The following is a 14,145-nucleotide window of genomic DNA, read 5'->3' as shown; positions in this document are numbered from 1 at the left end:
CCACCAGTCAGGACAGCCCCTAAGGTGTCCTGAGCTGAGGTGACCCCTGCCTTTAGAAATCCTCCATCTTAGTTTTGGGGGATTCCCCGAATAGGATTAGGGATGTGCCCTCCTCCCCACAAGGAGGAGGCACAAAGAGGGTGTAGCCACCCTCCAGGATAGTAGCCATTGGCTACTGCCCTCCCAGACCTAAACACACCCCCAGAACCCACAAAATCAGATTCCTGCAACCTGAAGAAACAAGAAGGACTGCTGACCTACAAGCCTACAGAGAAGACGGATGACGACAACTGCTTTGGCCCCAGCCCTACCAGCCTGTCTCCAACTTCGAAAAAGCTGCAACCAGCGACGTATTCGACAGGGACCAGCGACCTCTGAAGCCTCAGAGGACTGCCCTGGACTAAAGGAAGAGGAAACTCACGTGAGCATCGGCTCTGCTCAAAACCAGCAACTTCTTTGCAACAAAGAAGCAACTTTCAAAGACTTCACGTTTCCTGCCAGAAGCGTGAGACTTCACACTCTGTACCCGACGCCCCCAGCTCGAGATCCAGAGAGCAAACACCACAGGGAGGACTCCCCGGCGACTGCGAGCCCGTGAGTAGTCAGAGACGGCCCCCGTGGACCCCCACAGCGACGCCTGCAGAGAGAATCCTGAGGCTCCCCCTGACCGCGACTGCCTGTAACAAGGGACCCGCCTGGAAGCAGCACTGCACCCGCAGCCCCCAGGACCTGAAGGAACCAAACCTCAGTGCAGGAGTGACCCCCAGGCAACCCTCTGCCTAGCCCAGGTGGTGGCTGTCCCGAGAAGCCCCCCCCTGTGCCTGCCTGCACCACTAGAGTGACCCCCGGGTCCCTCCATTGTTTCCTATCTGAAACCCGACGCCTGCCTTGCACACTGCACCCGGCCGCCCCTGTGCCACTGAGGGTGTGTTTTGTGTGCCTGCTTGTGTCCCCCCCAGCGCTCTACAAACCCCCCTGGTCTGCCCCCTGAGGACGTGGGTACTTACCTGCTGGCAGACTGGAACCGGAGCACCCCTGATCTCCATAGGCGCGTATGTGTTTTGGGCACCTCTTTGACTTCTGCACCTGACCGGCCCTGAGCTGCTGGTGTGGTAACTTTGGGGTTGCCTTGAACCCCCAACGGTGGGCTGCCTATGCCCAGGAACTGAAACTTGTAAGTGTCTTACTTACCTCACAATCTAACCATTACTTACCTCCCCCAGGAACTGTTGATTTTTGCACTGTGTCCAATTTTAAAATAGCTTATTGCCATTTTAACAAAGACTGTATATGATATTGCTTTTATTCAAAGTTCCTAACTTACCTGTGTGGAGTACCTTGCATTTCATGTATTTACTTCAAATCTTGAACCTGTGGTTCTTAAAATAAACTAAGAAAATATATTTTTCTATATAAAAACCTATTGGCCTGGAGTAAATCTTTGAGTGTGTGTTCCTCATTTATTGCCTAGGTGTGTACAACAAATGCTTAACAATACCCTCTGATAAGCCTACTGCTCGACCACACTACCACAAAATAGAGCATTAGAATTATCTAATTTTGCCACTATCTTACCTCTAAGGGGAACCCTTGGACTCTGTGCACACGATCTCTTACTTTGAGATAATATATACCGAGCCAACTTCCTACACTTATCTACCATAGTTATAGGAAAAGTTTTATGGAGTTCAGCAGGTAGACCATCTGAACAGAGCAGGGCCTCAGCAGTCCTCCATGGCCTGAAATAGTGCCTATTTGTTTAACGGCCCCTCGAATGCTGCCCGTTCAGACTTCTCCAGCCACATTAGCGGCATCAAGTCAAGGTAGGAAGATACATCATGATCACAGACTTTGGAATGCGACGTGTACACCCCTCTGAGGTGGACCATCAGGGCCTCATTAATGACCTGTGCGTTCGAACCTCCTGACCCAATGAATATGTGATGGCTGGTATAGGCTCTGTGTGATGTTCTTGTTTAATGATCCTGGCCAATAGCCTGCCTGCTTTGTATCCCTCCACATGCAGCAGCTGTCTATAAGACAGGCGTACATGGTTTTCTAGGCGCTCACATGAGGAAAGAACTTGTTATTTAGTATTTCCCCACTCCGGATGTATCGTGGCAGCAACCTCTCTAGGGCGGCCAGTTTTTTTCCTGTATCTTCAGGTCCCGCCCTCTCTAATGTTTGTTGGATACCCGTAGAGTTGGCCATGCCCATTTCGCCAAGCACCACCTTCATAGCATCACATTCTTTCACCCTGTGTGGGGTGCTCTCACAGTTCAGGGAAAAATAATCAGTGAGGACATCAGCTATCACACTGCTATAGACCGGGTCAGTAACTGACTCTCCCCACATGCACCACAATGGGACCTGTAGTACTCTCCTGGTCACAGTGTAAGTCATAAGTAAGGGTGAGTGGTTGGAGATGTAACTGGCCAAGTATGTTGTCTCTGTCACTTTCTGCATGGTCTCACCTGTCTAAGGAAGTTGTCTAATTTACTGTGTGTAGCAGCCACATGAGTATAGCAGGAATAGGTGCATGTCTGTGGGTGCTGGGCTTTCCAGATTTCCATCCACCCCAAGCCGGCATCAGTTGTCTCAGGGCATTTTTCATATCAGGCTCAGTGCCCTGTTGTGGCGGTAACCAATCCATATCACCGCCAAGCACACATTTACAGTCTCCTGCCAAAATCGGCTCCGCAAGCAAAAACCTTTGCGTCATTGTCAATACAGCCCCAAAGAAGGTTCCATCATCTACATTTGGAGCGTATAAGCTGACCAAACAGAGGTTGTGGGCATCCAGTGTGCCATGTAATGATATATTGCACATTCGGGTCTGCACTCACTCCTAGTTTTTGGAAAGGGAAACCAGGGGCCACCCAATTGAGGGTCCCTTGAGCAAATCCAGAATAAGAAGCCATGTACACCTGCCCTCTCCATCTCCAACAGAGTGAGGCTACACAGTCACCCCATAGGCGAGTTTCCTGTATAAATGTGCTCAATATCCAATAGCGTTTGAGGGAGGCAAAGACTGACATTTATCAGGCTTGTTTAGGCCTCTGACGTTCCACGTAAGCAACAAATTAAAAAAAAAAAAAAAAATAAAGAAAGAAAGACATTTTCAAAGAAAAACACCACCATCCCCCTCCCAGAGGCAGAATATGAGGAACCCTTTCCAGCTCAACCTACGGTCAGAAGGGCCACGGTCATCGTGCCAAACTCTCACCCTCTGCTCCACCTGATTAGCATCAATTAAGTGATGTACAGGTGTAGTACAGGTCAGGAAGCCCCATCTCTCCTGATCCGCAGGGCCTTAGTAGGTACTCAGGAGACCACAAGATGATGGGGCCCTGGCCACCTCCCGCCACAGAGCAACCAAAAGTAACACCATTCATGCAATTACTGTACACTATATCAAGTGTTGCACCCCCATGGGGATTGTCTTCTACCCGGATTGCCCTGAAATCACAAATTATCAACATTAACAGGCATACAGTATGATATACAGACGCTCATGGGGTCCCCACTGGGCCCCCAATAATGGCGGGCGTCGCCCTTTTGCTTTTAGTTTCGTTGCAGCATGATTTCTTGCAGGATGATACAGGATTCAAAGCTTGGGAGTGGACAGGAAAGGCGTCTAATTGGACATCTTGCAAGACCACGCCCCCCATAATCTGTATTAACTACAAAGAATTTCCCCTCTGGAATTCTGAGTTTTTAAGGATTTTAAAATGACTGATACTTAACACCATTTTGACGTGCCCCAACACTCAAACTAAAAAGAGGCTGGAAGAGTAGATCACACAAGTGACTTGCTATTTGGCCAGTATTGCTTTCATAAGGTATACAGTGTAGCTCACATACATTTCATTAATAACAGAAACAGGTTGATGCTGCTGAAAACCAATTAAACCAAATTTGATCCCAATGCTGTGGCTCTCTGTGCTTCCTGACTGAGGTCTTTGTATAGAACTGTAACAGAAGATTGAAAGGAACATGCACTTCTATAGCGCAGACCTAGATGGAAATCACTGAACAACAAGTGTGAACCATAGAATAGGAGTCATACATGGTTTTCAAGAAACAGGTTAGAAGAGCCTTCTAGGGAATGAAGCTTTGCAAAAGAATAGAGGTTCCAATATGGATTGGAAAGAATGAACATTTATGAGCTTAATCAGTGATGGGCTCCAAGTTCTACTTTGTTTTTGTGAAGCAGAATAAAAGCCTCTAAAAATTATAGTAATTACACACCCTTGTTTGCCATGTGTCTTGGTTAAATGAGCGTCCTCTTGTGACTGCTACCTCTACCCAATGTCATCTGCCATATTTTCAACACACATGCTTCTCCCATCTAGGCATGCTGGCTGTTGCTTCTCTAAGGTCAGGCCATTCGTCTACCCTTGTTTCCTTTGACAGCCGCCGGCCTATTTGATTCCCCCCATATGTACACTATGTGGGAAATGTAGCCCCCTTCCAGGTCTTACCAGTGCCAAATCACTTCCAATTTTAACACTGTAATTGTAGGAATTCAATTCTATTTCTTCATATTGTTACTGGATCACTTGACCTCCACATTTATTTATTTAGTATACAGAACATTTTAAAGCCTGTGGTCCAAGTGCTAATCAGTGATCTTGACTGAGTCTGTTGAGCTTTTGCAGTACATTTTAACTCCATCTGGATAGGATATGTGGAGGGGGACTGTTCCAAATGAAGCTCAGGGTTAAAGCTCTGCAGCCAGACACCAAATTTGATTCAAATGCTTGTTAAAGTAGAATGGTACAGTGATATTTGCCATCTATAAAAGAATTGTCTACCCACCCCCTCCCATGGAAGGGTGGCATCTGAGCCAGGGATGCCATCTTGAATTTGTTTAGCCTGATCAGAACTACTTAACTTGCACACTATCAAGCTGAGTTTTGTGAACTTCAGAGGCTTTGTCTCCCACTTGAAGGTAGCTCACCTAGGGAAAGAAGACAAATGTGTAAGCCTTCTTTGTCTACATAACAGGCTTGTGTTTTCTTGTTCTTTGTGAAATACTTCATGGAACCCATGGCCTCTAAAATTCATCAAAATCAGCTTGGTGGCATGTGGGTTAAGTAGTTTCTAACACTGCTAAGGGTTCAGGGAAGACTGTCATGTCTAAGCAGTGGGGGAAAAAAGTACTGAAAGGGAACGAAGAGTGAGGGTGCATGGGTTTGCATGACTTGAAAACAGGTGCATTAAATCATTCATAACCAGAGCCCACTACTAATTAAGAAGGAAATGTTGATCCCCAGTAAGCAGATTTGGTAGAGCAAGCAAACGTGAAATGAACCTGCTCGCAAGGTTTGGTGCGGTACAGGCAAGCAGATACTAGGGGCTACGAGTAGCAATGTACTCTTCAATGAATGAACGCCATTTGTAAAGCGCACAGCTCTAACTCAAATGAGGAAAAGGCATTTAAGATGAAGCATGCCACTGCTGATTGAGGGTGAGGTATCTTTTCTTAACACAAAAAGAATTCAGTAAATTGGTAGGATATTGCAAAATTAGGTAATCCCTGGTCATGAGCCCACACACTGAAATGATAGCAAACCCACACAGTCTGCCCAGTAGCCCATGTGCTATGCAAACACTTTCAAGCGCAGTGAAACTAAGTTCTTGAACGTTTGCATCGGAAGAAAAGGTGTGTTTTTTTAGCAGGAAAACAAAAAAGGGGTGGTTGGAAAAGCTTGAGGGCATACATTTATTTCTTTGCCTTGAAGGTCAGGCATACATTGGCAGAGGTAAGAAAAAAATAGTCTGCAGAGGAGCAGGTGGCACCATCAGAGCTTTAAGATTTCTTGACAGATATCTTATAACTGAGTGAATACTAACCACCTGAGCTTTGTCTCACCTGGATTGGAGCTCTTCTTCAAACAATCACATGGGTGGAATTCTTTAGAGTAGTATGAACAGTGATTACAACCCAATGGTGGATAAAGTGCGGCATCTTTGTCTAATCTTTCCTATACATTAGCAGTGGAAAGACGTATGGGTTGATTCTCTCCCACTAGTGGAGAAGTTTCATCACACATGGCCTAAAACATTTATTTGTCTCTGAAAAATATTGGGACACATAATAAGCTGCCAACTCCAAACTTGCCTGAAGGGCAACAATCTCGACTGCAAACATCTAACTCCCAGAACACACATTGATTTTCTCAAGGTCACAAAACTGTTGTCTGATGTAGACAAGAAATTGTTTGCAATAAAACAAAACGTCTTCAACATAGCGCACAGCATTCAACACAGTGAACTATTTTACACATCTGTCAAGCATTCACTATTGCTTGGGAATCTACAATAGGCCCCAGTCAGTCATTGCACATAAAAAGTAAACACAATATCAACTGTGTCCAAACTGTCATCACTCTTCTCTTTCAATGTCTACCTGGGCTGCCCAGAGCCTGGAATCACGCGTATTAAGGTAACAAAATAGGGCTCATTATAATTTGCATAACACACTAGGCTGTCTGGAAAAAGGGATCACTAATTCTCTACTTACCCACAACCTTCCGACAAGACCATTGTGCTAAGGTAACTTAGCTGACCAGGCCATCCCAGACATCAAGTTAATTATTACCACAGCTTCACTGGTTTCCTGTCGGCTAGGGCATGGGATGCCTCCTCTCGCGGCAACAAAGGGGAATATCTGATTCTGAGCTCTTCAAGGGGAAGCTTCAAACTGACATAACTGTTTTGGGGCTCTCTCATCATTGTGTCATATAAATGAATTAAAAAAACATCTCCGGGAACCATATTGCAAATATTCAGGGTAAAATGTACTAGCCTTTTGGCCACTGCCCTGTTTTCTCAGAAAGAGTAGTGCATCTCACATTTACAGTTCTCATCAAACAGGCCCCAGAGAAAAGGAAAGCTCTTAGTGGAGTCAAAGGTGTCAATCGTCTGTTTCCAACTTGGCATTGGTGCTTCATGTTAAGAAGGGAGAATACCTGGTAAAAGTACAGTGGAAGATGTGGATTTTCTGAATAACTCTTCTTTAATGCTACTTCTTGAAACAAGGGGTTTTGGTCTCTATTTTATAGCACAGTACAAATACACCAAGGCATCTGGGAACAGATGCCTGAAATCTGTACACCAGTCAGAAGTGACCTGATTGCCACCACAGTACTTGCAACAACTTTAAAAGTCAGTTTTTGTTCATCCTAAAGGTCTCAGTACAAATCTAGCTCGAGGGGCTACTGTATCACCCAGCACCGCCAATGAGTTTACAGTAAGTTCTACAGACCCTCAAAAAAGCAAGAGTAATTCAGTTGAGCAAAATGGCTCAGTGAGTTAATGCTTTCCCACGACATCTGGTGTTTGCTACTGAGCGTCCCATCCTCATGAAGTCTGCAAAACGAGTGCGGTTACTAGAAACACTTGTCACTTGCATTGTTCAGAAAGGACAGGTGGTCCTTTCTAAAGCGTTTTCTGAGTGCATATTTCATGTGAGGAGCTCTATAATCAATGCAGGGTGGGTCGCACAACAGGTCCACCAGTATGTCCCTGGGTGTATGGCACAAGACAATGATCATGGATTCAAAGATCTCAGAAGTGCTCACTCATGCAGGGAATATGGAGGAAATTCACACAGACATACAAAGAAAAAGAGCAAGATAAGAGGTGATGCAAATACAAAAGTCAACAAGCACAGGTCCTGAAGAGCTTCAGATACAAACCACGACATTCCTGCAAAATCTACAAGGTTTAAATCAAGACGTTTGTGGCATGAACCAGCTCCTGCCATTAAAAAACAAAGACAGCCACAGTGAGGTAAAATATAACCATGGTAGGCCTAAAACGTTCACTAGGAGAGCACTATGCCGAACAACAGGCCAGTGTCTGCCTTAATGGAAACAATTGGGATCCATTATTACCTTAAACCTGCCAGTGTTTCCTAAAGTGCACTCCAGACAGCAGTGACCCCGCATGTTGTTCATTAATTAGGCTGAATTTATCATTACTTGGCTCTGGGTACTGGAGCAGTGTTGAAAGTGCTTTAAATAATAAGGGTACACACGTATCACCCCTTTATTCACCTGTCTTGAGACTGTCCTGGGTTGCTCTATCTTCGGTATCTTGCGGTTTAGTCACGTGAAGATTTTCTTCTCTATTTTCCTCATAAAACACATCCTGATTGGTAATCGCATCACCTAGCATAAAACAGAAAACGTCCATGGTTTATTCAGGCACAAGTATTTCTAAATACGTTCCCATTTAGTAGCAGATTCTATATGTAAGTGAAAGAAATGTAAATTATGTTTTGCGAAAAAAATAAAAAACAATCAAAAAAAGAGGACTCGAAGAGAGCTCGACATTTAAACATAAGAAAAGTTTAAACTGGGTTTCTGCACATCTTAAATGAATGGGAGAGCATTTTTTCATTCAAAAATAACAGGCCTCCCAAATTTAAATTTTCAGGTGGTAGACCGCAAATTTTGCTGTCCGTGTTCGTTTACAGAAACCACAGATTTAAATCAGCTCTCCTTGCTGACACTAGGCCTTCCATTTTCATTTAAAAATTAGTTTATTTGGCCTACAGAGTTATATAAACTATATACAACATATACAAAAATTCATGCTGAAATTGTCAGTTCTGACTTTGAGCTTCATTACAAGCTAAACTGTACAAATTCTACCCTGTAGAGTGTCTATAGAAGTAGGTCACAGGTGTCCGAATCTATCGGGGAGGGGATGTCCATCCAAGATGGCAGGCAGGAGTGACAGAAGGGTAAAGGAGATGAGCAAGGGTCTAACATTTTGGAGATGACGGTACCAAGAGCAAGGAGATGGTTTGATTAAGGAGTCTGGCAGGAAGCAAAGGAACAAACAATCCAGACATATCTTGGCAAACATATACCAATAGGTAGCATCCCAACTGGATCAACGTGCAGCAATCCGTGCTGTTGCAAGGAAGATACGCCAAGGTAGGGCTTGCAAGTGACCACTGACAGACTTACTCACTTGTGGAATTATTGGTACTGTGCCTTCTCACAGAGTCCTGGCTGTCCGTGGAGTACAGCTCCTCCTTTTCTTTCGCTCTTAACGAAAAGATGGTGGTAGCGATAAGAGGACCTGTTATTTAAAAACAGAAATTAAAAATACATCTCAAAGATCTTTTTAATAAGTGACTGAATGAGCATTTGGAGAGATGGGATTACAGAACTAGACACATATGGGATGAGAGAAGTTAACTACAAGAAAGACCAGCAATGCCAGCTCAGGGCAAGCACTGGGTGAATGAAACAGTGATAGTTGCTCCGACACAGAGAAAGCAATATACACACAGGGACAGACAGTCATGATAGTACGCAGTTTGGGAAGTCACGCATAGGTTTCCCGACCTAAAAGCCAAGGCTACTCTAATAGAATTCAAAACCCGAACTGCAGTATTCTGTAAAGATTCCCCCATGGCAGATCAGACATTAATTGTCTACAAATGTGGGTAAGTTTATTTGAATGTCCGCTGTTATGTACTACCACTACTCATTGAGGGAGGCAAGTGTCCAGCACCGCTTGTGCTATAATGGGTCTATGAAAGAAATCAGAGCCAACAGGATGCTTTACCATAGTGCCTTTGGGAGGGGTGGTGAAGGTCTGCAAAGCGTGTGTCTGCTTTTGTATAGATACCAATTTAGATACCTACAAATTTGGTGCAACTTTTTATGGAACTATTTGAAGAGCGCTAATTTTCAGCATGTGAACCCAGCCTTTTAAAAGCATATTTTACAGTGGGCGGGGTTAGGCCCACAGACATTCTTCATTCTGTTTGCTTTTAAATTATTTTTATTTAAATTTTACATATAAAAGATGAAAACAGCACATTAGAAGAATTCCATACAATAACAGTACTGGAGTGCAAAAATGACAGATCACGGGAAAAAAAAATGAAAATCCTTAGGAGATATTAAGCAACATATATCAGGTGCAGGCAGCTCTTACAATAGTGATGTTTACTTCATAAACCACAGACAAAGGTGTCTACTGCCTCAGTATCAAGCCTAGTGTATGGTAGATGGAGCACAGTTGGAACCAACCCAAACAAGACCTAAATTCTGAGCATTTAGAAACAGCTAAAAAAAAACATTTAGTACTCATAATCTATTCCAGCCTGCCCAGCGTTAATCCACCAATCGATAAAACGCCCCGAAGGATCAGGCAGCCGACATCATACTGGCAGGTTTCTACGCCCTTCCAACAAAGGAGCCCAGATCCTTTTTCCTTTACGGCTGGCTTTTTTGGCCTCTCCTATAGAGCCATTTCTAAATTAAAAATCGCCATGAGCCGAGCAAGCCATTGTTGAAAAGTTGGGGGCTCCTTGTCTAGCCAGAGTGATGCAAAACAGAGGAGGGCCACTGCCATAGCAATGAACACAAACCGCTGAGCAGGGCCAGGGAACACATCTTTATGTACTCCTAACAACGCAGGTTGAGGGGTTATGTCTACATGAATACCCAAACATGAATCAAAAACTTTAGGTATCAATCCCTACAACAGCTCGAGGCCAAGGGATGTGCCAAACATATGTAAATTATCAGCCTCAGAAGACCGACAACGGAGGCATGTGGTGTCAGCGGTCCCTCCCCACCTAGCGATTTTCCGAGGGGTATAACAAAGACCAAACATAGTCTTATCGTGCTGTGCTTGCAAATTAGCAGACACTGGTATAGTGTGTGCCAGCTCTAATGATTCTAAAAAGGAACACGATAATGCTCACAACTTAATCTGCCATTTTTCAGAAAGCTTCTTTAGATCAGTGGATCTCAATATTTTGACTTCTCTGGACCCCCACTGAAGCTTTACTGGAATCCAGGCCCTCCCCCCCCCCCCATTAAATCATTACCGAAATATGGGGACTGACCAGATCTGTTAATATTATTTAATTTGCTAAGTAGTTGCAGGCCCCTTGAGGAGGCTTTGCGCCCCCCCCCCCCCAGGGGGTCCCCGGACCACAGGTTGGGAACCACTGCTCAAAATCATCCTTGGTGAGGAAATTTAAATCAATGTAAAGTTGGCTAATACAACAAGAATCCCACCCGGCCAAACGTTCTAGCAGTTTTATTTTCTGAAAGCCACGTGCGTTCCCCTCCCCCCCTTTCCAACTTACAATACCTCAAATTTGCACACAAAAAAATAAAGAAATCCTTCCGAGGTATCGGAAACCTTTATATATATCTCTTCACATGACACAATTCCATCCTGTGAGAAAAAAGTCCTCAAACTCATAATTCAACAAGTGGTCCAGTCTGTTACAGGGAGCCCCTAAATAGGTCAGGGAGAAGCGCATTTCTCTGCTAGACTATATTGATGATGACACCCCAACCCTAGCTTTTTACGACGTGGGGCCCAAATCCGATAGGGGAGTGGGTAGAGCATGACTTTGACCTTGTACCAAGGGGAGCGCTAGTGAGGCCAGACTTTCTAGCCACTTGGGGCTGGACATAACCGAATGTGTATTTCTAAGCCCCTTACCTGAATGCTTCTCGGCGTCCCAGGCGGTGATAGCGCAGAGGGCTGAGCCAAGCTACCATTCCTGCCGCCAGACCCTGATCCGGGTGGTTGAAGAGTCATCTGATTTGTATGACTCTTGGTGCAGACACCCCCTCCGTGCTCGTCACACTCTGAGGTTCTTCACCAGCAAAAAGAAGCAGCAGCTGGGAGCTCTTCCTGGCAGTTACTGGGGGATAGGCAATAAAGGCCCCCTTCTTCTGCCCAGGTCCGCCATGTCTATCCTCCTCGCGTCCCACGTCTTTGCCAACTGCTCCGGAGTCTGCAACACCTTCCTGCTTTATTGTGAGCGGGAAGAAGTCTGCGAAGGAGTGCTGGGACTGCTGTATACACAGCGCATCACCTGTGTCTGTGTCAAATCCTCCCTCTGCGGAGGTCTTATTTTGGGCTTCCTAGCCCCCAGGCTACTTCGATCCATCTTCGAACGCCCAGCACCTGTCCTCTGCCACCCGTCGCTCCTCTCCTGGAGCATCTTTGTTCCTTTGGATCCCTTAGGCAGCATCCTTTGCGGAGTGAATGAGTGAAGGTCGGTACAGTAAACAACAAAAGATGCATGGAACGCAGTCCGAGAACCAGAAAATACCAGTAAGGATGTCAGCTCGGCCCAAATTCCAATTTGTCTCCAATTTGGGTATAAATGCATCCCAGGCCAGCATGTTATGCTTCCCCCTACTATCTGCCTTTCATTCGTTCCTGCATTTCCTTGGTTTAACTAGTTTGGCAATAGCTGGGAGCTAAGGGTAGGAGCCTCACACGGGCGCACTACTTGATCACCATCTTGCCTCCTGATAATTCATTCATTCATTAAATTGTTCTATGACAGTGCAGTACCAGCAGTATCCTATAGAAACATCCCTCTTAAAAAAGCAGGTGCATAGATCATGCCAATTCCCCCAACCTGTGTGGATTGCAATTGACGTAGAAAATCACTTTATCCCTTATTAGAAACCCAACCGTAAAAATCTCAGTTGTATGATCTGTGATCACTGTACTCTAAAAGACACGTGATAGAAACTCCATGGGTTAATGTTCCTGCTAATCTATCTGGAGGTGGCAAGCTTGAGTCACACCAAGCCAACTCATTCATTTATTTGTAAAGTCTTGATTAAACAAGTACCAATGAACTGAGCATAGCAACACTTACAGTTTACATCACTATGTATCCACAGGATTGTAGCAGGGAACACAACATCCAGTTATTGTTCAACATTGATCAGTCACTATAAACAGATATCTCTTGGATTACATGAGAGAACATGTGTTAAAGCATATTCTTAGTATGTGGGCAACATATTATTCGTTTGATAAACATATGGAGCTTCAGCAATTTTCCAAACCCTTAGATGTGCCAAACTCTTAGATGTGTGTGAAAGCCGCTGGAATGCTGGCTTCACTTTCCTGAGCATGCTCTACTGAAGGTTATGGAGCAGCTGCTCTCATCCAGAGCATGGAGAACACACGGGGGAAGGTGCTGACAGTCGGAGTGAGATATGGAGGTTTTGTTTCAAAACCTTTAAGATGTTTGTAGTGAGGAAGAGGTCAGGAAAAGATGAAGGGAGACTGATTTTGTTGTCACCTCTCTCCTTGGATTTCAAGTCACATAAATCATGAGAAAGATAAACAGCACAATGCCTTTAGTAGGACAGAGAATATACAGACAAAAATTGCTTTTGTAAAGGGGAGAGGCCTATCTTCTCCCCCCACAACTCCTCCCCAAATTATAACCCCTGTGAAATGTGTATAACAGAAAGAGTGAGAGACCAAAAGAAAGTATTGTATGTAACATTCCAGATAACAGTAAACAATGCAGGCAAAAAAACAGCGATAGACTAGGAAAAAGCAAGTGTAAGGAGACCAATTTTCCAGGAACTCCTCAAAACCCACCTCTAGGCAGTACTGACATCATGTCACAAATACCACAGAGAACCTAAGTGGCCTAGAGGAGGCGGGGGTAAGGCGGCGTTAAGAGTTCACTGCAGGATTGTCAAGAGACGGGCACAATTAGCAACAGGTGGTTATACCTAATACCAGGGTGGACTGTATGGATTGGTGTAAAGGGTTAGTGCTGTATTGTTACACAGTTAACAGGGCCATAATTACCACTACACTGCTAAGTACTCCAGTAAATGGATATAAGGCCCGAATCCCTGACAGCCAACCCATCATACTCATTTGGAACTGGTTATAATGTTTTAAATGTCCATTCAACAACGGGTCAAGGCAGATGATACCGGGCAGAGGTTACTCGCTGCTGCAGGAGTGAAATATGAATGAGTCATTAATTTTAACTGGCCGATTATACTTCCCTCTAAACATAGACTGAGTAAATACAGTTTAAGTAACTTCTTGTAACCGCAGTACTACTATCGCTCAATAGCTAGTTTCAGCACCTGTCACATACAGCTCTAGTTTGACCACTGCCTGTAAGTGAACTCTCCGCTTTGCTCCTTGCTACCTCATCTTTGGAACAAATTCCAGACTACCTTTGGACATTGCTTAAGTGACAGAGACTGACATAAGCGAAGTGAAATAGCAAGATGTAGGAAGATGGCTCTCTATGTACTAATTCAAAGTAAGAAATAGCATGCACAGAGTCCAAGGGTTACCCTT

General features: G+C 44.6%; 1 protein-coding gene across 1 annotated transcript in view; it reads right to left on the bottom strand.

The window, feature by feature from the left end:
• LOC138286355 (zinc finger protein 845-like) overlaps window positions 1–14,145 on the bottom strand; it is a 367,802-nt gene that overhangs the window by 319,365 nt on the left and 34,292 nt on the right. The window contains exons 3-4 of the mRNA XM_069226512.1: window positions 8,992–9,102; window positions 8,067–8,180 (exon numbers count right to left, since the gene is read on the bottom strand). Of these exons, the coding sequence (XP_069082613.1) occupies window positions 8,067–8,180; window positions 8,992–9,102 (225 nt within the window). The remainder of the gene's footprint in view (window positions 1–8,066; window positions 8,181–8,991; window positions 9,103–14,145) is intronic.

This window comes from Pleurodeles waltl, chromosome 3_2, assembly GCF_031143425.1.
Source record: "Pleurodeles waltl isolate 20211129_DDA chromosome 3_2, aPleWal1.hap1.20221129, whole genome shotgun sequence".
NCBI classification, from domain to species: Eukaryota; Metazoa; Chordata; class Amphibia; order Caudata; family Salamandridae; genus Pleurodeles; species Pleurodeles waltl.
This window is presented reverse-complemented; position numbering and strand designations above follow the sequence as displayed.